At 37.2% G+C, this 24,777-nt stretch overlaps 1 protein-coding gene across 1 annotated transcript; it reads right to left on the reverse strand.

Annotated features, from left to right (window-relative positions):
• Positions 1-15,209: 15,209 nt before the first annotated feature.
• Positions 15,210-16,605, reverse strand: mos (v-mos Moloney murine sarcoma viral oncogene homolog). Its single transcript, XM_012860793.3, has one exon. It carries the CDS (start codon positions 16,505-16,507, stop codon positions 15,500-15,502), a length of 1,008 nt encoding a protein of 335 aa, XP_012716247.3. The 5' UTR covers positions 16,508-16,605; the 3' UTR covers positions 15,210-15,499.
• Between the last annotated feature and the right edge of the window lie 8,172 nt (positions 16,606-24,777).

Below are 24,777 nucleotides of genomic sequence, written 5' to 3' on the forward strand. Positions count from 1 at the left end.
TCTGTGCAGCTCCTGTGAACACGCAGGGGGAATCATCCACAAGGATGTTGATTGAGCGGAGAAGTTTACATGTCAAAAAGATCCTGATTAGTTATATTCTACTGTAAATCAGTGGAATTAAAATACACTATAATGTGTTTTGGATCTGTGCTTTTAAATATTTCTTTGTTTAGCACCTTCAGGTTTTACATTTTGGAATAAATTTTTCATTTTTAATAACTTAGGTATTGTATATCCTTATTTTCAGACTATTCAGATGTTAACATATACAAAAATTGTGTCCAACTAAAATGTGTACAATTAAATTTCACTATCAATTTCACTTGGTAATTTAATTTGCATTTATTAATACTTTGATCAAGTGGATGTTGTCCTAAGCACATGTAACAACCTAAAGTGTATCTTATGTACATAAACTGGCAAGAAGATACAATATTTAATTTATTAAATGTATTAATTTATGCCATTTCTTTACATTAAATGTAATTTAATTTCACTTTTAAAATGGTAAAACGTTAAGTTTAAACATTTCACTTATTTCATTTCACTTATAGCATATTTGTAGATTCGTTGTTGTTTTTTGTTTAATTCTTTGAGGTGCAGGAAACATCCATCATTCAGCCTTTTGGGGATGGCGCTCATCTGTTCAGGACAATCCAGTCAGACCATGGCAAACTGCACCTTTTAACAAAATTAAAGTAATTATTTATAGTACAGTATTTGGTGTCATATTTATATAAAAATATGAAATTAACAAATATCAGGAAGGTAAGTAGAAAATATGGATAGCATATATATATAGTGATAACTATAAACTATCCATATTTTTCTACTTACTTTCCTAATATACATCCAAATTGCCATTAAAGATTAGACTGTTATGGATTAGAAAGGTGTGTTTACCTTTACAGACAGGAAGAGGTGGTGTGCCGACAGAATATTACCCAAATTTGAATGACCTTAAGCAGCATCAATGAACCAGAAGTCAGACTTTCACTTATCTGAAAAAGATGCACAATCTGTTGATTAGAAAATAAAAACGTTATACATACACATTTTATTTCACAGAAGCTTTAAAGCCAATGTTTTCATTAGCTCTTTAACCCTGATACCCTAACATATAAACTAGAAATAAAGTTACAGCTTCATTCTAAAGCTAACTTACATTTTAACGTGACAAGCTTGCATCAAGAGCTTTAAAATCACACATCAGATTGGTACAATCTCAAACTTCAAGCCAGCCGTTTGAACTTTTTAATATGCAATTATAACATCAGTTCAACCCCGAACATTTAGCACTGCTATCTTTGTAACATTAACTGACCGGCAATCTAATCACAACGAGGCAACAGCTGATTTGACTCGGACCATTAATTAACCAACCTGCAGATCTGAAGGACTTCCCCTGGAGCCGCAGCACCAGAGCACTCCGGTAGCTCCGGGTGATGTAGTCAGGATCCAGCAGAGTGAATGTCGGACTTGCTTTGGCTTGAATGGGCATCAGCCTCCATGAATACCAGTTTATCCATGCTGCTATTTATAAACTTTGTGCCAACTTTTCCACTGCGGAGGTTCGGCTCGGTACATTGGCATTGCATAGCCGTCCGAACCAAGTGACGACACAAAATGGTTAAACATTTCCTTGTTCGTTATATGAGGCCACTTCTTCATGTCTTCCTATCAGTCATGAATAGTTTGAGGCTGTGGCACTGACCTGTCACTTCGATTGCTCTGCAATTTTTGACAATGTTGCGACAGTTAATAATTTCAGTCAAGCTAATGTTATTTTACCTAGGGAAGCGCTGAAACGGAAGTTTCCTGGGCGTAGTGTCACGTGACCAAATGAGGTAATTTCATTGGCTAGAAGCTGCTCGACTCTATCGAGTGTAGATTGCTTTGGCTTGAGTTCACCGAAAGTCATATTTGCAGTTGAATTTCTGCAGCCGAATTTTTGCAGCTGAATTTTCGCAGCCGAATTTTTGCAGGTGAATTTTTTGCAGGTGAATTTTTACCAGATTAAAATTCAGGGTAAAGGAATTCAATGTCTAAAAAATTCAGTGCTTAAAATTCAGTGTCAAAAAAAATTCAGTGTTTAAAATTCAGTGTTAAAAAATTCAGTGTTTAAAATTCAGTGTTAAAAAAAGGTGGATTCCAATGGGACTGTTTTTCTTCCATAACTATGCAACCTGGGTTGATTTTCCAGCGAGGCTCCCCCCAGAGGGGGAAAGTAAAAGTGCACTGTCATAAAGATGCTCAGCTATTCTGGTTTCTCCGTCAAGCCAGGCATGGTTGTTTTGAGCTTAGCAGACAGGCGAACGCAACGAAAATTGGAAAAAACGGCAGTACAAACAATGACTATCACAGTGAAAGTATGAACATCAGGGTTTCCTGCAGCACTATCTTGGCAAGGCGGTCGCCTCGCCCAACTCACGCTACCGCCTTGCCAACATTAAAAAAAAAATAAAAAAATAAAAATAAAATAATAATAATAATAACTAGAAAAAGCTGTTTCTGCGTAACAGCACGTGAGAACGCTAATCTGCAGAATGATTGACCAGAAGATGCAGAAAACATTAAAATCAGATTTGAAGAATTTGAAAAAAAATAAGAATTTGAAGAAATTTGAAGAATTTGAAAAATTTGAAGAATTGGAAGAAAAAGAAGAATTTGAAGGAATTTTAAAAATTTGAAGAAATTTGAAGAATTTGAAATATTTGAAAAAATTTGAAGAATTTTAAAAATTTGAAAAAAATTAGAATTTTTTTAAAAAATTTTAAAAATTTGAAGATTAAGAACTAAAACATTTCTGAAGAAATTTAGCAAGGCGCCTGCAACAGGAAGTAACACTGCAAATTTCAGCGGCCGTTGAAAAGTGCCATGTTAAGTCAATGGACCTCTTAGGAGCCTCTGGCTAGCAGTGTTGTCATAGAAACTCCCTCACAGCTCTAGCCCTCTCTCTGTCTGTAAAGGCAGAAGAACCCTGGCTAAGCAAAAGTTGGTAGGACCTTCCTAAAGCCCGCTTCCAGTTAGCAACATGCTAACCGTTAGCATGGTTGTGTTCAGTATCACCGGGTGATTGTACTCTGTCAGTTTGGTCCAAATCCTGTGCCTCAAATAGGGAGAAAATACGTTGTTTATAACGTTGCCATGGTAACTCAAAATGGCTGGTGGTACAAAAAAATACTTCATGAGATCAGCACACATGTTTTGTTATACACACTGTAGGGATTATAATCTAAAACTCTAAGTCTCCTACACCGGGATTCAATCCCATGACCTCTTGCATTCAAAGCCTGCACTTTCCATCTGAGCTATACTATAGCCATATATGGGCATGTATTATTGGGACCATAAGGGGTTTGGTCCCCCATTGAAAAGCATTGGATGTTTGACACCTCATAGCTTGGAGATGATTTATGCGACGTAGCCCAAATTTCTTGTGGAGCTTTCTCTCTAAAGGAAGTACAGACTCTGTGAAGTAGAAGTTTGTACAAGCTTTCTAGAGCTACTTCCGGTTAGCAACATGCTAACCGTTAGCCGCTAGAATGGTTGTATTTAGTATCACCGGGTGATTGTACTCTGTCAGTTTGGTCCAAATCCTGTACTGGGAAGTGCCTCAAATAGGGGTGCCAATACTTAATGTCACCAAACGTGACCAAAGTTCATGGGTCAGATCCGCCTCCTTTAGCAACTCAGCCTCACCACATCTGGGCCCAGAACTCAACATTTGACCAAAATGGTCAGTAGCGCCATTTCCCACAGGTGGGTGGTGCTGTATTGGCCAATTGGGTCGTGTCTGGGCATCATGCCAGGCCCTGTTGGAAGCAAAGGCCCAATAGGAAAGCATGTGAAATGTGCATGTGTCACTTGGGAATGTCAGGTGTGATTTTTCACCGCACCTCCATAGAAAATCAATGGAGAGCTTTCCTGCTTCGTGGTGCTCTGAGGTGATTAGCGAAAAATCTATAAATGCTACATCAATGAGGATTACATTTCCAGAATCCAGACAAAAATTCTTACGTTTTGATGTATGATTTATGTGAATATGGTAAAAATTCAGCGAGTGAGAAGAAGTTGTTCAGAGAAGGAAAATCTATAGAATCGTTAGAGTGGCCACTCTAAATGAACTCCCTAGCAACCATAGCATTTCTTGAAAAGCCAAAATCTGGCACGGATTCAGGTGGGGGCGCATGCACACCCCCCTTTTGGAGCCCAAAAGTATTTTTTTAAAGAGCCCGAAATTTTAAACATCCTTCATAGAATTAAGATTAATAGCCAGTACCTGTCATTTAGAACGCACTGTGATGCCGGCGCGGCACAAATTGTCGTCGCAATCCCGGATACTGGCCGTGGGTGCTATGGGAGATGGTCGCAGACCGGGAGGTGAGTGAGTGGATGGTTGTGAGGTTGGAGGAGCTAAACGAGTTGGAATTGGGAGTTACAGGTAGATGGTTAAAAAGACAAAGAAAAGGAGTGAAAGAGGAACTGATGAAGATAAAGAAAAAAGACTAAGTTGGACTCAAGTAAGCCGACATCGAGGAAATGATCAGGATCCAGTTGGGAAGACCCGTGGATTGGTGAAAGAATTGTGGACAAAACATAAGGCGGGTAGACACAGCTGTGCTGTGAATGGATCAGAGTGGGGAAATAGTATAGAGATTGAAAGTGATGAAAGTAGTGAATCATCAAGTAGTGAAAGGATGATCTTAAAAAGAGGAAATTCTTTAGCGAAAGCAGGTGTAGAGAAGAGAGGTAGAGTGGAAAAAAGATGGGATGAGTCTGAGGAAGAAATGGAAAGGGAGACAAGAGAGTTCAAAGTGATTATTAGGGTTAATGAGGAGAAGGGATTGCAGTTAATCAGTCCAGTTAAGCTATCTATGATTCTGAAGAATCAAGTGGGAGATATTACAAATGCAAGAGTGTTGAGAGATGGTAACTTAATGATAATCTGTAATACAGAGGAACAAAAAGACAGAGCAAGTAGGATGAAAGAAGTTGGAAAGTATAAAGTGACAAGCGTGAGTTTGGTACAAGAAGGAAGTAAGTGGAGGAAGGGAGTGATTTGGGGGATCCCAATTGAGGTTTCAAATGAAGAAATAAAATCAAATATCACAGGAGGAAGAATTAAAGAGGTAAGAAGGATTCAGACCTTTAAAAATGGAAAGAAGGAGAACAGTGAAAGTGTTCTGATTGAATTTGATGAAGAAAGACTACCGGAGAGAGTGTTTTTAGGATATTTGACCTATAATGTAAGAGAATATATTCCAAAACCGATCAGATGTTTTAAATGCCAAAGATTTGGACATACAGCACAGGCATGTAAAGGAAAGAGAAGATGTGCACGATGTGGAGAAAATCATGAATATGAACAATGCAATAAGAGCAGGCAGCCAAAATGTTGTAATTGTGGTGGTGATCACAGTGTGGCATATGGGGGATGTGAAGTAATGAAGAGAGCAGTGCAGGTTCAACAAGTTAGAGTAAGAAACAAGTTATCCTATGCAGAAGCTGTTAAAGTAGTAAAGGAAAGAACAGAAGTTGAGGTGGAAAATAGAGTGGATACAGAATTGAACCAAACAAAAGAAAATAAAGTATATGTGGACTTAAAAAAGCTAGTGACATTCATTGCAGGGGTTATAAATGCAACTATGGAAATTAAATCAAAAACTGAAAGAATTCAAATTATTGTGAAAGCAGCAGCAAATCACCTTAGCATTAATGAAATAACATGGGAGGAAGTGAGAGATGAGCTTAGTGCTCAGGCCAGTCAGGAAGCAGTATCGATAGGATAGGTATAATATGGTCTTGATTTTACAATGGAATGCAAGAAGTCTAATAGCAAATGGACAGGAATTAAAACATTTTATTAATAAATTAGAAGAAGCACCAGAAGTTATTTGTATTCAAGAATCTTGGTTAAAACCGCAATTAGAATTTAGAATATTAAGTTATGAAGCAGTTAGATTGGATAGGGTTAAAGGTAATGGTGGGGGATGTATTATTTTCATTAGAGAGGGAATACCATTTAGAGTGATTAAGAAAGGGAGAGAAGAAGAGAACGTTATGGTGGAAATTTGGATAAATGCAGAACCATATATTGTGGTAAATTATTACAATCCGGGGAAAAAATTAGAGTTAGATAAATTAAAAGAAATTCAGGGACAAAATAGGAATAGAATTATTTGGTGTGCGGATTTTAATGCCCATAGCAATTTATGGGGAGTACAAGGAACTGATGCGAATGGAGAAATTATAGAACAATTGTTGGAAGATAATCAATTAGTATGTATGAATGATGGAAGAGGGACAAGAGTAGATGTGCATACTGGAAAATGTTCAGCAATAGATTTAACTTTGGTGTCCAGTGATTTAGCTGGATTATGTGAATGGGAAATAGAACAAGAAACAACAGTAGGGAGTGATCATTTCCCAATTTATTGTAAAGTCCTTATTCCTAAAAAGAAGAGAGAGGGAGGAAGAAAGGAAAGATGGGTTTTTGATAAAGCAAAATGGAACATATTTAAATATATGTGTGAGAAATCCATGGCAGAAGTAAATTTAGAGTTAGATATAGAAAGTATAGAGAATAAGATAAGGGAAGTTATAATAAAAGTAGTAAAAACAACAATTCCGGTGAGCAAAGGTAAAAACATAAAGAAAGGGGTACCTTGGTGGACGCCTGAGTGTAGTGAAGCAATAAGGAAAAGAAATCGAGCTTTTAGAGTGTTGAAGAAAACACATAATTACAAAAATTTAATTGAATATAAAAAAAATCAAGCACAAGCAAAGAAAATTATTAAGAAAGCAAAGAAGACAAAGTGGAGAGAATTTTGTGATTCAATAGATCTACACCTATAGCTAATGTGTGGGGAATGATAAAGAAAATGAGGGGAAATACACAGATGAGAACATATCCAATACTAAAACATGAAGAAAGAATAATAATAAAAAATGAAGAGGAAGTAGAAATAATGGCAAGAACATTTGTAAAGATTCATAGTTCGGATAATTTAAATGAACAGGGGAAAATGAGAAGATAAAAAACAAGGATGGCAAATGATTTTATTCTAGGAAATGGAATAACATCAGAAAATATCATGGATGTTTATTTTTCTAAACAAGAATTGAAGAGAGCAATATCTAGAACAGGATTAACAGCTCCAGGAAAGGATCAGATAAACTACATTATGCTAAAAAATTTAGGGGATCAAGCTGAAGAAAAACTTTTAGGCTTATATAATAAAGTATGGGAAGAAGGAAGAGTACCGTCTAATTGGAAGGAAGCAGTCATAGTACCAATCATTAAACCAGGAAAAGATCCAACAAACCCCTCAAGTTACAGACCAATAGCACTTACTTCATGTTTAGGAAAGGTAATGGAAAGAATGATAACGGAAAGAATTACATACTATGTAGAAAGTAAAGGTTTATTGTATTCATGTCAAAGTGGATTTAGAAAAGGAAGGAGCACAATGGATCCAGTGGTGTGCCTGGAAACAGATATTAGAAAAGCTCAAATTAATAAAGAAGTAGTTGTAGCAGTATTTTTTGATATAGAGAAAGCATATGATATGGTATGGAAAGACGGATTGCTTATAAAATTATATAAAATGGGGATTACGGGAAGGGCGTATAATTGGATTAAAGATTTTTTGTCAAATAGAGATATACAGGTACAGATGGGAATAGCATTATCTAATAAATATAAAATTGATAATGGAACTCCACAAGGAAGTATTATTAGTCCATTATTATTTTCCATTATGATTAATGATGTCTTTAAAGAAGTAGATCAGGATGTCATGAAATCATTGTTTGCTGATGATGGAGCTTTGTGGAGGAAAGGGAAAAATGTAAAAATATTATATAAGAAATACAGAAGGCTATTGATTCTGTTGAAAATTGGGCGTATAACTGGGGAGTTAAATTCTCAGTAGATAAAACAAAGACAGTTGTATTTAGTAGGAATAAAATAGAGGAAATTGAATTAAAAATGTATGGAGAAAAAATAGAAAAAGTAAGTAAATTTCGGTTTTTAGGAATTATGTTTGATTCCAAACTTTTATGGGGAGATCATGTAAAGTATATTGAAGGGAAATGTAAAAAGGTTATAAATATAATGAGATGTTTAGTAGGTATAAATTGGGGAGCAGATAAAATAAATTTAAAAAAGATATATATAGCCTTGATAAGATCAGTGTTAGATTATGGATGTGTAGTTTATAAGCAAGCTGCAAAAACTATAATTAATAAATTAGAAGTAATTCAAAATCAGGCTCTAAGATTATGCTGTGAAGTGTTGAAAACGTCTTCTTCCTTGGCAGTACAGGTTGAAATGGGAGAAAGGCCTTTATATTTAAGACAAAAACAAATAATGCTTAATTATTGGGTGAGTTTGCAGGGACAGGAGGAGGGGAAAAATCCAGCAGTAGGAATACTAAGAACATGTTGGGAGAGTGGAAAAGCAAAAAGAGACTGTTTTGCATGGGCAGCAAATAAATACGCTAGGGAAATGGGAATACAAGGAATGACGTACTGTGCTGTGGTGCCTTACTCAATTACTCCCTTTTGGCTGTTTCCAAATATAAATGTTGACCTAGAGGTTAGTAAAAAAATGCAGGTTAATAAGGATAATAACTGGGTAAATTTCGTAAGTGATAGAATTAATAAAGTATATAATAACTATACAATTGTATATACAGATGGTTCAAAAGATCTAGTTACAAACAAAACAGGATTTGCTTATGTTATTCCTGAATTAGATATATGTATGAAACAAAGAACACCTGATTATTTAGCGGTTTACACGGTGGAAATGATAGCGATAAAAATGGCTTTGCAGTGGGTAAAGGAAAATAAAACTAAAAAAGTTCTTATATGTTCAGACTCATTATCAGTACTAATGTCTATATTAAATATCTCATCTGAAAGTCGCATGGACTTGGTATACAAAATTTATGAAGCTGTATTCAGAATGAGACAAATGCAAATAGAGATTAGATTTATGTGGATACCAGCTCATAAGGGTATAGAAGGAAATGAAATGGCAGATCAATTAGCTAAGATGTCTTTAAAACAAATTAGAATTATGGAAATAGAGTATTGTAAATCAGAAATTAAATCAATTATTAAAAATAAAATCAATTCTGAATGGCAACAATTATGGGAAGAAGGAACTAAAGGTCGTCATTTATTTCATATACAAAAGAAAGTAGGGAAAATGGAGGTAATTGGAGAGAATCGAAAAGATCAAGTAGTAATTACAAGACTACGATTAGGACATACTGGGTTAAATAAAACTTTAAATATGATTGGTAAACACCCAACAGGTAGTTGTGAATGTGGAAGGGGGATGGAAGCAGTGGAACATGTGATAATTCATTGTGAGAAGTATAAGATAAGTAGAGAGAAGCTAAAACAAGAAATAATGAAATATGATATAGGGAGAATAGATCTTAATAAAATATTAAGTAAACATAAAATAAATAAAGCAGTTATAATTTTTTTAAAGGAAACAGGGTTGTATGTAAGGATTTAGTAAAGGGAGATACTCTGGTCCACACTCCAGCATAGTAGATGGCGATAATACATCTAAACGTTAGATGTCACCCGCCAACAAAAATCAGAAGAAGAAGAAGAAGATACTGGCCGCGGCATTTAGTGCCCAAATTTGGGCAGTAATGGCGGCCTGACGTCACATCCTGTGTTGTTTCTTCGCAGAGGCACTGCGCTCACACAGCTGTGATAAACAACAATTATTTCGGATTCCCAGAGGACTTCACCATTGAAATTTTCTAGAGCTATTGTTGATGCAACAATGCCCACGTGCATGTTAGTTTGATGTTGCAATACATCGCGTAAAAGTGGAAAAAACATCACAAAAATAAGGAGACCGCTGCCGCAGCAGACAGATTCAACTCACATCGTTCCTTTTTGGTCTCCTTGCCTCAAACTGGTATGGCTGGATTTCGTCAAAAATCAGGTTGCTGTCAAGAAAGTCTTCTATATATTCCAAATTGCTCTCAGATGATGATGATAAATCCATGAAACTCCATCGCAAAATAATCACTCTCTGCCGCACCGGTCGTCGCCATCTTGGATAATAGCGCGCAGTGACGAGCCTGTTCTTCTTCTACTACTACTACTACTACTTCTTCTTCTTCTTCTGTTGTGTTTTCTGGCAGTTTACATCCTGTGTGCATTACCGCCATCAGCTGGACGGAGATGTAATTTAGAAATATATTTTCCTATATATCTTTATATCTTAATGAAACTAAATGATATCTATACATTCACACTCACACACACATACACACTAAATCCTCCCAGCTAATTATGTATCTTTTAAATATTTAATAAGTGCTTTAAATATTTTATCTGATTGATGCTTCCCTAATAAATCAGCCATCTTTACTGAACTCCCCAATACCCTTTCCAGTTCTTTCCTCTCTTTAATAGATTTCCTACAATAAATCAAAACATGTTCTACTCCTTCGATTTCTCCACAATAAGAACAATTACCTGTTGGATGTTGCCCTATTATTTTTAAACCAGTATTTAAACTGGTAGGCCCTATCCTCAACCTGTGTATCCATATTTCCTCTCTTCTATTCATTATACTATTATATCTTATGATAATATATTTCTGTATTTTATATAAATGTCTTCCTTTTTCTTCTAAATTCCATCTCTCCTGCCATATATTATTTATTGTATCTTTAATTATTACTTTTATTTATTTTCTACTAATCATTTTCAATTTCTCTTGCCTTAACTGCTTCTTTAGCTAATTTATTTACTTTTTCATTACCTAAAATTCCTTTATGTGCTGGAACCCATGTAAATTGAATACCTTTTTTATTGTTGCTTTATACCATATATTAAATAACTGACTTCATCTAGAAGATCTTGACGACTTTCAGATTTTCCACTTTTAAAACTAGTCAGGCAAGACATGGAATCTGAACAGATAACTACATTTCTAGGCTTCACCTCCAGCACCCATTGTAATGCCAAAATAATTGCCAACATCTCTGCTGAAAAAAATTATAAATTATCTGCTGTTCTTCTTTTTATAGAATTTTTTTCTTTCGGAATATATACTGCTACTCCTGTTTTACCATTTTCCTGTTTTGATGCATCTGTATATATTTGTGTCATATTTTTATACCTTATAACTAAATACTGCTGAATAATTTGATACAAACCTCCACAGGATTGTTCTATTTTTTTGGTTTCTAAATTTACTGTTGACATTTCAAATAACCATGGAGCAATTTTAGATGTAATTACAGTTTTACAGTATGCTATATTACTTATCCCAGAATACTCTGCATAAATATTTCCTTCCCATCCAAAACTCCTTATGTGATGGCCATATTCCCAACATTCTCTGAATATCTGTTTAGTAGGGTGATTTTCCTCATGCCCTTGTAAATTTTACCAGTAATTTATTGACAGTTTCATCCTCCTTAAGTCCAGTGGCATTTCTCCAGTAATCACCTGAAGAGCAGGAATTGGAGATGTTCTAAAAGCACCACAACATATTCTAAGCGCTTTGGCTTGGATTCTATCTAAATCTAATAACAAAGAATTTGCAGCTGACTTATAAACGATACATCTATAGTCCAACACAGATCGAATTAAAACATCATATATTCTTTTCAAAGATGTACTAGTTGCTCCCCAGTCATTCCCTGACAAACATCTCAAAATATTAATGCCTTTTTTACATTTATCAATGATCTTCTGTATATGTATCTTAAATGAAAGTTTTTCATCAAACCATACGCCGAGGTACCTTACGATATTTACCTGTTTCAATTTATGCCCATATAATGTAAGATCTACTGTTGGATTAACCCTTTTCCCTTGAAAAACATGTTACTTGTGTCTTCTCAACAGACAAATGAAACCCCCATTTATGTGACCATATTTCAACCGTTTTAATTGCTGATTGCATTCTATTTTTTTAAATCACTAATATTTCCTCCTCTCACCCATAATGCCCCATCATCTGCATATAATGCTTTACTAATTCTAAAATCTATATTATCAAAAATATCATTAATCATTATATTAAAAAGCAATGGACTACATACACTACCTTGAGGAGTTCCATTTTGTATTGCATAAATATTTGAATAATTTACCCCAACTCTTACTTCGATTGTTCTATTCTTTAAAAAATCCTTAATTCAATTAAACATTTTTCCTTTAATTCCCATTTTATCCATCTTAATTAATAAACCCTCCTTCCAAAGCATATCATACGCTTTTTCAATATCAAAATGTAGCTAAGAGCATTTATTTATTTACCTGAGCCTTTATTTCATTTTCTAAACAAACAATTGGATCTACCGTTGTCCGTCCACTTCTAAAACCACTCTGATAAGGAGATAAAAGACATATTTTTTTCTATTTCTTACATTAATCTCCTAGTTATCATTCTCTCCATCAATTTACATAAATTAGAAGAGCTATGGGCCTATACTACTACTTCTTCTTCTTCTTCTCTTTTTTAATAGTGGTTGGCAAACAACTTTTAGGTGCATTACCACCACCTTCCAGATTGGAGTATGGATCAACCTTAATCTTATATTCTCCCCACTGAAAAAAAGTATGATGATCGTTAGAAAATGTTGATAATGAGAAAACATGGGGTTCTCACAAGTTGTGTAAAGTTGTAAAGTAATGCAATTTCAGGAAAACTTTTTCAAGTAACGGCAAAGTTATGAAAATTTAATTTTTGTTGCAGTTTTTGAAAAGTAATGAAAAAAGAGTGTAAAGTAAAAAAAAGAGTGGACATTGACACCCATACAATAGTTATTGTGTAGTGTGTATTGTCTGATTTAAACCTTTTAGTGCCACATGCGTTTTATTGTTAAAACTAAGAATGGTCTCCTTTATGAAAACATACTAGGCTTAAAACTATTGCTACTTATGTATGTCCACAAGGACATTCATTTAGACATCAACAAAATCAGACATATTTGCCCAGAAGCATCCTAGAGGGTTGACATTCATAAACCCATTATCATCATCATCATCATAAAGTTGAAGGTGTTGTAGAAGAGAACAATATTCTTTGTCAAGTCTTACAGTTCTATTATAGGCTTATGGCTTAACTTCACCGTACATGTTCATTGGTTTAACTTACTTTAAAAAAAAAATTCTCAACATGGTTTATCTTGTTAAAATGTGTTAAGAAATCCTTTGTCACTTGAACTATACCAAACTGTTCTTAAGTCCTTGGGTCTTTCTAAGTATTTTTTTTCTTAATATAGTTAATATGGTTAAAATATATTGTTAAAATACATGTATATTTTTAAAACTCTTTTGTCACTTGAACCATACCAAACTGTTCTTTAGTCCTTGGGTCTTCTTATTTAATTTTCTGTATACATATCATTTCTGGAAATAAAGAAAATCTTTGTTTGATTAATTGTTGATAAGGATCATTTTTTCTTCAAACTACTTTGTAACCTTGTGCATGCTGTAAAAAGCACGAGATTTCGACTTAAAAACCCATTTTCAATTACAATAAGGTAATCATGCTAATTCCACTTATGTTCATCCATTAAAATTATTATCAATTAAAAAATCCTTAGATGAATAATTAGGGTAGTGTGAAAGAGTAAAGATGGCATTCTTTGGTCATTTAGCCTCACATTGTCTCGACCCCATGACCCTTGACCCCATGACCCTTAGGTGCGCACCCCCCTTTGAAAAATCCTGGATCCGCCCCTGAAAATTATTTTAAGGAGGTACTGTATGAAAATGGTAGAAGATATGAAAAAGCTGAAGAAGCTGAAGATAGCTGAAGGTTATTTGAACATTTTAAAAGTTGAATGGTGTTTCTAGCTGAAAGTAGGATGAAGCAGTAAGCTGTCAAAAAGCTGAAATATTTGAAGAATTTGAAGGATTCTCCATTCAATTTCTATGACAGCAAAAAACTCACAAAAAGTTAAATATTTTAAATATTATAAAAGTTATAATTACCAAAAGATATAGTAATTTCGTGAACGAGCTGAACGTTTTGATACGAAAATTGTTTAAATCGGTTGAAGTATGCAGGAGTAGTTAGATGCCGAAAAACGTACGGAATAATAATCAAGACCTGAAGGAACTTAATAAGTGAGAATGCTGTATAGCATTCTCACTTGATAATAATAAAACTCTATATGCTTGCATACCTGTTATGAGTGCTTCTGTGGAATGTGCTAACTTGGGCCTTAAAGCAGTGACATTGCTAAGGTCGACTATGGGAGAGGAAAGGTTTGTGGCTTTGCTACTTATGTATATCCACAAGGACATACATTTAGACAACAAAAATCATAGACATATTTGCCCAGAAGCATCCCAGAAAGTTGACATTTGTAAACCCATTATCATCGTCATCATAAAGTTGAAGTTGTTGTAGAAGAGAACAATATTCTTTGTCAAGTCTTACAGTTCTATTATAGGCTTATGGCTTAACTTCACCATACATGTTCATTGGTTTAACTTACTTTAAAGTTTTCTTTCTCTCAACATAGTTTATCTTGTTAAAATATATTCAAAACTCCTTTATCACTTGAACCATAACAAACTGTTCTGAGTCCTTGGGTCTTCTTAAGTTGTTTTTTTTTTAATATAGTTTATCTGGATGAAATATATTGTTAAAATACATGTATATTAAAATATCCTTTATCACTTGAATCATAGCAAACTATTCTTAAGTCCTTGGGTCTTTTTATTTAATTTTACTAAATAAATATTTCTGGAAAAGAAAATTAAAATGAATTGTTGATAAGGATAATTTTTTTCTTCAAACTACTTTTTAACCTTGTGCATGGTGTAAAAACCAATAATGTTGGCTTAAAAATACTTTTCAATTACAATAATGCAATTATGCTAATTCCACTTATATTCGTCCACTAAAATTATCAATTCAAAAATCCTTAGATAAATAATTAAGGTAGTGTGAAAGAGAAAAGATGGCATTCTTTGGTCGTTTAGCCTCACATTGTCTTGACATGACTTAAGTGCGCACCCCCTTTTGAAAAATCCTGGATCCACCCCTGTTGATCTGAACAATTATCAATTTGAATACGATGTACAAATTATGTAAAACCATTAACTGAAATATTTACTGAAAATTCAAGCAGAAAGTTGACTTAAACTTCAAAAGAAATGCAGTGTGTTGGCTCTGACAAATTACGGTACAGAGCAATATTCATTCCACAATAAAAGGAGACTACTTTAAGTTATAAAAATAATTTTAATGAAAACATTTAAAATAACTTATGTGGCTTAGAAGAAATCAGAACATATTTGGAACCGTAAAAAACGCTTACAGTTTGTTGATAACTTCTTAGAAGGCAGAAATAGACTTAAAATAGCCCAATTGTTGAAGTCCGAGGCTTTGTATCCAAACTGAAAGCTGAGCTATTCCTTCAGGACGCTGCTGTGCAAAACCATCTAGCGGAAGTCTGAAAAAGTCCTAAAAAATAAAATATCAGTTTAGGAGCTCAAGCTGATGCAGTAGATCCTCGGCGCTGGGTCTGCAGCGGACCTCTGCGCTCCAGCAACGGCCTAGCAGCTCCGCACACCGCTTCCCCTGCGCGGACAGAAACACCGGGTGGTCGCGCAGAGACGGCCGCAGATTGTGCGCCACAACCGCATAGAGGACGTGCTGCCTGTCACCCGTATAGGGCGGCTCTCTGGTCAGAAGCTGCCATATGGTGATCCCCAAAGAGAATATGTCCGCTTTAGGAGACACCTGCTCGCCTTTTAGCAGTTCAGGGGCTCGGTGCGAGTACGTGCCACAGCCATGGCTAAGGTGGGGGCTGATGGAGCTTATTTCGCAGTCACGGTCCAGCGTCAGGGAACATCCAAAATCAGCTATTTTGCACACTTCTCCACGTGACACCAGCACATTGGCTGGTTTGATGTCTAGATGCACAACACTGTGGGAATGCAGGAAGCGCAACCCCTTCACAATGTCTGTGGAGTACTTGAGCCACCTGTCCTCCCCGAGCTCCTCCGTGCTCTCGTAGATAATCTGCTGCAGATTTCTGCTGCCTACGAACTCCATCACGATCGCTCCGATGCTGCCCTCATCTTCAAAGCCCGCCGGCACGCACGTGCTTGCGGCAATGACGCGCACGACGTTTTTATGGTGCAAATGTGCAGCGTTCAGCTCCGCCCAGAAACTCTGCCGGGAGGCCAGCTTGTTCTTCGTGTTCTTCTTTACTTTCTTCAGCGCTACCGTTTCCCCGAGGTACTCTGCCTTGTAGACGGAGCCGAAGCCTCCGGAGCCAACGGCTTCCACAGAGCGCAGCTGCTCCCAGTGGATCACGGAGGACCAGAGGCGGCTGCCGGTCTTACCGTGCAGCCGCTGGGGGGGCACCTGCAGGGTGGACCCATGGGACAGCTGGAAGAGCGGGCTGCTGCAGGTGGAGATGTCCGCTGAAGGATAGATGTTCTTCGGTAACAGGCGCGCGACCGGAATGGGAGAAGGCATCTCGCGTGAAAAGACACAGGTGTGTTTCACTTAGCTAATATCTCCCAATAGACCCTTTTCACATGACGTCACTCAACTTCCGTTTTGAAGCGGAGCAGGGTATCTTTACTTCCGGCTACATGCTTTTACATAGAGGCCGTTTCTCATTTCACGAGAACGCGAGTCCGGACTCGCGTTCTCGTCAAGTCTGTTCTCGGTAAGAACACAGGAAGATCGGACTTGACGAGAACGCGAGCACGCAGCACGTATTGTGCATTGGAACAGAAGTATACTCGTGACGTCATCACACCCACAGCTCTTGAGCATTCCTTTAACGTTCAAAACTATTTATACACTACACCATCATATCTTATTGAAAACGTTTTTATTTAAATTAATTTCTAAAAAGTATAAAAAATATCTAAAATAACAGAACTGTGGGTATAAAAACAGCAATAGCGTGAATTTCTTTGTGGGGAGTTGTAATTGTTGTAATTGTAGAGGCGATTGAATCTTCTTTAAAAATCAGCACTTTGTAGAAGCAAAATGAGCGATACGAGCAATATTGCTGTTGCTTCAGTCGTTGGTCAGCTTTACCAGCAGGCTGAAGAGGAGGTGATGCAGTTGTGGAGGCAAATCCGAGCAAGGAGAAGATTGATGCAGCAGAGGAGGCTCAGAAGGCAGGCTTTGCTCACCCATCTATTGCCAACTGGTAGGCATTTTAAGATTGACAGCCTATTTCCTACTTTTATCTTTAAAAAAAACCCCATTGATGATGATATTAAAAACGTGATCAGGTTGAAATTGTGACTATTTTTCCTATATTAATAAAAATGAAGACCCAGTTTTAACATTAATAACAATAGGGTTAAGCTACTTTATTGCACCTCCTGACCTTCACAGCATTGATCATTAAGAAAGGAAAAAAAAAAAAACATTTTTATGTCTGTCCACCTTTACAGTGATTAATCTATAAATTAGTTCAGCCCATTTTTTCAGTGAAATGGTAAAAATACCAGAGAAGGGAAGCCATTTGTTACATTTACTATACATTTTACCTTTTCTTTCTTGAGCACTATAATAATCTGCATGTTAAACAGGTATAGTTTTATGCATAGAAAAGGTGACAAAAAACAATTATGGTAACATTTGGCATTTTTTATTTACAGGAAGAAACAGAAACAGAATATGTGAGGATAAACACTTCTGTGCCAATCCTCCAAATATTTTTTAATGAAGGAGACCTGAAACCAGCCTTCTAGCTAAACAGGTCCACCATCGTCCTCCTCCTTCAGCTGCTGCCCATCAGAAGGTCCATGGATGGCCACAGGAGATAGAGGTGCTGGTGACCCTCTGCTGGCTGGCCTGTGGTGCATCCTATAGGGAAACAGCTTGCCAGTAAGATCTCTTACCTTCTTGTCCTTAAATAGAGCCAGCAATGACACACAATTGATAGATGATATTAATTGGATAGAAGATTAAGACAGATCAGCATATTACCTAAATTACAAGTTAATTTTATATTTGGTACAGGTCAAGTGGAGGCACGCTACAACAGACACCACGCCAAGGCTGATAAACATCACTGAGCGTGTCTTTGGTGGTCTGAAGACACGGTGGCGTTCCATCTTCTTCAGGGCGCTGGAGGTCCGCCTGACGTTTGCCCCAAAAGTAATCGCCGCCTGCTGCATCCTCCACAGTATTAGTATAGAGGCAGGTGACCAGCTAGACGTGGAGGATGAGGAGGTTGATCCAGAGGAGGCAGCTGAAGACAGGGAGCTGCTCCAGCTGGCTGCATGTTTAAGTGAACATGACTACACCTGACCTAATGTAGATAAGTTGGAGTCATGTTCACATGCTGCTTCATTTCTTTTGTTTTCACCACCTGGAAAAATACATAAAATAATGCGTAAATTAATTTCCATTCCAACTATTTTTAATTGTAAGTTTATAGGCATTGTCTGTTTGTATAAGATCTTAATGAGTTATTTCTTTGTTTTAAACCATGTTAGTAACTGTTAATAATTTGTTGAATATATTACACCTTCATTCTGTTCCAAAGATAAAACATTTGTATAAAATAAATGTCTGTTTTTTCATACACTATTATTACTATTGTTTTCTTTCCCTCTTTCTCCTCTCAATTATTCGTGTCCTGACTCAGAAGAAACTCACTTAGATAGGAAAAACATTTATAGAATGTATTTATTTATTTATTTTATATGCTGCTGTCGTCCTAGGGAGACATTTACAATTTATTCCAGCAAGTATTGAGTTAATAAAGCAACACACGTCAGTCAGATAAACACAAAACAAATAAATCATAACCAGCGGTATTATGCACACTACTTTTTTTAAATTACGCACTAACTCTGTAAACAGGCCACATAGAGAAGCTTAAAAGTATAATGTTCTCGCCTCAAACGATCTTAAAACGTTCTTTTGAACAACAACAGCAGCAGAAAAGGGAATTTTTTAACTTACCGCTGTGAGCTCTGTTTGCGCTGTCTCGAGTCAAGCTGCGGCCGCGGTGCATTCTGGGCAAGCGGTCAGTCTGAAGAACGCACAAGTCTGCTCTGATGCATGCTCGATAAAGAGGGCGGGCGAGAACAACATCCGGGGAATTCGGCGCGTTCTCGATTTGGCGTTCTCAGCATTGGAACAGTGCTCGGGCTGAGGCTGATGACGTGTCACGAGCACACGAGCACACGAGAACGCTCAAGAACGCATATTGAGAAACGGCCAGAAAATTCGGGAGGTGAAGAGGTGTTTCACTGATAATCAGCGCGATTTCATAAGGTAAGACTGAGACCACAATGTGTCGCATTGACTATCTTTATTTTCCTTTGTATTTGTAGCGATCATTGCTGTTATATAGATGCTTTGATCGGGACAGTAACATGAAGATCAAAGCTAACATGCAGCAGCTTGTTAGCTTACCTTACCAAACTTTTACCTATCAGTAATCAGCGTGATTTCATTAGGTAAGACTGAGAGCACAATATTAAACGTGTCTTATTGACTATCTTTATTTTCCTTAGTATTGGTAGCGATCATTGCTGTTATATAGATGCTTTGATCGGGACAGTAACATGAAGATCAAAGCTAACATGGAGCAGCTTGTTAGCTTACTTTACCTGTCATTAATCTGATGTAGATGTTATAAAATGATTACTGTAGCTTTGCTATTATAGAAATAAATCTTGTTCACTGAGTGAAAAAAGAGACATTTATCTGCTACATTGTTCCCTTTACTTGATTATGGTGATGTGTTATATATATATAATTGCAGTCACTAAATTAAAAAGATCTTATTCCATTTGAATCTTTTTGTTCATTCCTAAAAAAAATTACCGTGGGTCTATTGGACAGTACTTCTGTTTCTGAATTTTCTGTGTATTATAATGAATTTTCTTCATAATATTATTTGCACTTATATTAATGCACTTTTTTTTAGTTTTTGTGCAAAATACTGTATATTTTAAGTAGAAGCCTGAAATTGTTTTATTATACTGTATTAGTAATGACATGTGCTGCTGACCTCTTAGTCAGATCAACCTTTAAAAAAGAGATCTTAATCTCAATGGGAGTTTATCTGGTTAAATAAAGGTTTTAAAAAGTATTATAGTTAATCTATTTTTTTCTCCCCTTGTGTCCATCTCTCAGCAGCATCATATCCACCAAGCATGGCACAATCACAGAGAAACCGCTACTGCAGTGTCCCACAGTGTTCGAACAACAAAAAAAACTTTCCATATCTCAGTGTTCATGACTTCCCGGCTGATGCTGAGACTGGAGCCCGTTGGGTGACGGCAATAAGAAGAGACGAGGGGCCAAATTTTAAAATCCTTCGTGGCAGCACTTACGCCTGCAGTCAGCACTTCTCTTCCGAGGAGACCTATGTTTCTGCAAGTGGTCTTTAACAAATTAAACTCCATCTTTCTTTCTTAAAGATAATTGAGTTATAAGTTAATTTAGCTATTCCCAAGATAATTTCAGTGGCTCACCACGTAAAATTTTATTACAGCTGTCAAAATCAATCTGTTAATGAAAGGAAATTAATCTGAGAAATTAATTAATTTCTGCACATACAAATGGTTTTTAAAAATACTCACCTGTACACTGTGATCGCACACTGTCTCTTTCTCCTGCATTGTTTACATTTCAATTGTTTACTGTTAAATCACTGCTGTAATTTACTGTAATTCTCAAGCTGTATGCAAACGGAATTTCGTTCTGTACGCACTCTGTGCATACATAATGACAAATAAAGTTGTCTAAATCTAATTTGTCCATGGATGAACCCAGAACCACACACAAGGGACTTAAAATGAAAGTCTTTATTGAAGGTTTGATGGGATGGAGGGTGATGTAACCAGCGAGGTAGAACTGCACGGGAACAGGGTGATGGTGTTGGCAGGAGCTGACGGACCGGAGAGAGACTTCTTGGAACCAGGAACAGGCAGCAGGGTCCACACCTCGGCAGAGAATTGACAGTTCAGGGGAGAACCCACCAGAGCTCTGCAGCAGGCTCTTCTGTAAGGCAGAGGGGAACCGAAGCAAGGCAGCAGGATAAACAGGACAGGTAAAAGGTAAAATGGACAGAGCTGCTATGAAGTATCTATGTAATAAATAACTAAAATATATGAAGTGTGATGTCTGAAGTTTTTTTAAATCCATGTTTTTTTGGTCAGTTCCTGAAAAATAACAGTATAGGACACAAGGGGTTTGCCCCGACAGCAGCATAATCCATAAATACTATAGTGAACTGATTATTAGTGTGCATGCAGTGTGCTTGCAACATTATTGACAGCGTCTTTCTCAGTCTATGATGTCCTAAACTATCACAGTTTTAACAGGAATGGGCAGAATTATTTTATTAATTGAGGCTCCAGATCTACTGACGAGACTGAGAAACACACTGAACCCACAGAGGAATTTTGAGGGATACTGCAAAAGTCTGCAACCTCAGTAAAATACTACACAAAAAAAAAAAAAACGGGAGGGAATGAGGCTCCTCATTTTTATTCATAGAGCTGTGACCAAGTGGCCAACAGCATTGACACTGTTCCAAAACAAAGTAAGAAAAGGCTCAACATTATACATCAACTATATCCCTGGTGTGACTCATTGACTAAAAGCTGTGAAACAGAATAGCTGATATAGCAATAAAGCTAGCGTAGCAATATAATGGAGAAATAGAAAACTAATAAATGTCAAAAGTCCTGTTGGTAGCATAGCTACCATTATCCTAGCATCTATGCTAACAACAGAGCTAAGAAGACAAAGCTCTTACCTTCATAATCGAAAAGGTACTGTTCCACAAAGAACTTGTCATCTTTGTCGAGTTTGGAGGCTGGTGTGGCCGGAAGCTTTTGTGCCAGTCTGTGCACGTCTCCCAAACGAAATTTGGGTAGATTGGTGAGGGACTGTGTGAATTCCCTATGTAAAAACACTGCTCGCGGAGAAAGCGGAAGTAAAGATACCCTGCTTCACCGCAGAACGGAAGTTGCATGACGTCACTGTGAAAAGGGTCTATTTGACGCAATCCTCCTCGAAGTCGATGCTGCACAGAGCATGCTCCCGAGTTTGGAGAGTAATTTTCAAGTCGTAGCTTAGATATCCAGATCTGATGAAGTTTTTTTGTCTTTAGAAAAATTCAACTCTGGTGGTGTTTTCTGGCCAGTTTGAACAATTAATAGCAACACACTGAACCATGTTGGATGCCTATTCATTGATGTGCACTTTAACCGCTGAATCATGGCGGCACAGCTGACATCACACTTCCGGGGTAGTCATGGAAAAAACTGAAAGCACCGGTGTGGTGGTTTCATCAATATTTAGAAGTACCAAAAAAAATTTGATTTTTATATTATTTAAAATTCTCCGAACAACATATTTTATGCCTATATTTTCACAGATTTATTACTTCAAAACAGGCTTCTGTTCACCTTTAAGTTCTTTCTGTAAATTTTCTCTGAAAGTGATTGTTATATGCTAGATTTTTTGCTAAAATTTAATAAGTTGAAAAATATCAGTTCCTGACCTCAAGTGTTAAGAGATAATGAGAACACACATCATGTAATTGAGATTTGAGTGGGATGAGAGACATGAAGGACAGGGACAGAGACAAGTCTCTTAAATTAAATGCGGCAATCAACATTGGATTCTCCAGTAGGATGAGTGAAAACTTTGTTCCCAAGTGGTTGAAGTGAGCTGAAAGTGTGCAGAAGCTTTTCTGCACCACTCCTCCCAGACCTCTCCTCCTTAGCTCTCTGCCTGCATGGTGGCTAACTCTCACAGAGCCTTTTTCTGCAAATCATCCAAATCGAAAATTATGGACGCAATTGATCACATTTTCTCAACAAGAAGACCAGGCACGGGGGAGGCAAGCTGTCCAGCGGGGACACATACTGCCGGATACACCATGGTGCCCTGTTGGCTAGCCTTGGAGCTGGGTATATCAAATTCTCCTGGATGTTTTGCAAACAAGATGCTCTAACCTCGCCCAGACCCGCTCATGTCACCTGTGAACTCGAACAATGCCCTTCTGAACTGATGATAATATACCATCTACGACTAGGGCTGGAGGGGGGTGGCTGGAGAGTAATGGGCCCATGCTTACTTACACACACACACACACACACGCGCGCGCACACACGCGCGCACACATGGTGATAAATACACCCCCCTGTGCCTCACCGCATTTGCTGTGCCAGATGTTTTTCCCCCCTGGGACAGGAACCTAGGTTGGATGCGCCCGTAAGCGCTGCTGTGTTGGGGTACTGGACTTGGATGCCCCCCCCCCCCCAGCCGAAAACCCTCCCAACTGAAATATGTCTGCTAGTCATGTTTTATGTATGTTTGCTTTTTTTTATGCTGAGGTTTTTTTCTTGCATTGATCAAATTGTCAGAGGGACGGTGCAACTAAAGCACTCTTTTTTCCCCCCTCAACCCCCCTAATGTATTGCTTTCTCCACTCTCCTGGGTACCCATGTATGCAGTGGCGGCTGGCCCATAGAGGGCACTCGGGCGCTGCCCACCCTAGATGTGGAGGGGAAAAGTCAAAATATATATAGATTTTAAAAGTATTATTAATGTCAGTTTTTACTTAATAGTATGTGGCTACATGTAATAAGAATTATTAAAACACTTCTACTAATTGACTCTATCAATTGGTGCATTTCCACCAATAGAATGTATCATTTCTCTTCTTTTACACTTGTGGGGCTGTGACTCAAGGAGCCCTACAAGTGTAGCGAAATAACCAATCGTATACTGTTGCTAGGGGAGATTTATAAATATTTGGCCAATCAGCATCGCCAAAATGAATGGGTTTGGCTCCTGGAGTCATAGCCCTAGCTGCACAGTGATAGGTGCACTTCACGCTTACCAGCGTGACAAAACGGGTAAATTAGAGCGTACTTTTAGTTTATTTTTGGAATCTAAACAATGCCTACGACTTGTTGTGCTCCTGGTTGCACACAGAGGCATTCCAAATCGTCGGATGTACGTTTCTTTCGTTTACCGAAGGACGAAGAAAGAAATGGATAATTTTAATGAAAAGGATGCAGGCAGACAATCCCAATCGACTGTGAGAGCCATCATACCATGACAGAATTTGAAGTCAACACTTCATCTCCGGTAAATACAACTTAATTTTGCACTAATCATTGTTCTATTTAAATCATTATATAAATACAAAATTAGGATATATATTGAAGTCAGGACGTAAAAGTTTGTTTCGTAATAATATACATACATGAACAATGTATGCAAACCCTCTGGCATGAGTCTGTGAAAAGGATTAATAAGACAAAACCACCAAAATAATCCTTTGTGAACAATGTTTTTTCATTAATTAAATGCTTATTGTGGAATCGTAGTAATTTTCCGACTTTTAATTTAAATGCATGTACTGGGTTAGGCAGGGAAATCTATTGGCCAGCCCCACCAGAATTTTTTTTTTCACCAGCCGCCACAGCATGTATGACTTTCTCTTGATGGGCTGTACTGAAAGGAAAATTTCTCCACAGGAGAGAAATAAAGAAATTCAATTCAATTCAAATTGCACATCCTGTTACATGAGAGGCTGTTCCCTGCCCGAAGACATGAAGGTGTCCCACCACAAAGGAGCTTGCAGTGCCACAGCAGTGCCACAGACGCATATAAAAGGATTTTGGTGAAGCAAGGAGAAACAGATAGGCAGAAAGATTTTGGAGGAGTAAAACCTCTATTTCTAATAAAATCCAATTAGAGCCATCTAATACCCGAGTCTGATGTAGCCGGTT

Source organism: Fundulus heteroclitus, chromosome 21, assembly GCF_011125445.2.
Source record: "Fundulus heteroclitus isolate FHET01 chromosome 21, MU-UCD_Fhet_4.1, whole genome shotgun sequence".
In the NCBI taxonomy this organism is placed as follows: domain Eukaryota; kingdom Metazoa; phylum Chordata; class Actinopteri; order Cyprinodontiformes; family Fundulidae; genus Fundulus; species Fundulus heteroclitus.

Coding starts and splice junctions, on each gene's coding strand:
- mos (XM_012860793.3), bottom strand. CDS start 16,507: ATGCCTTCTCCCATTCCGGTCGCGCGCCTGTTACCGAAGAACATCTAT.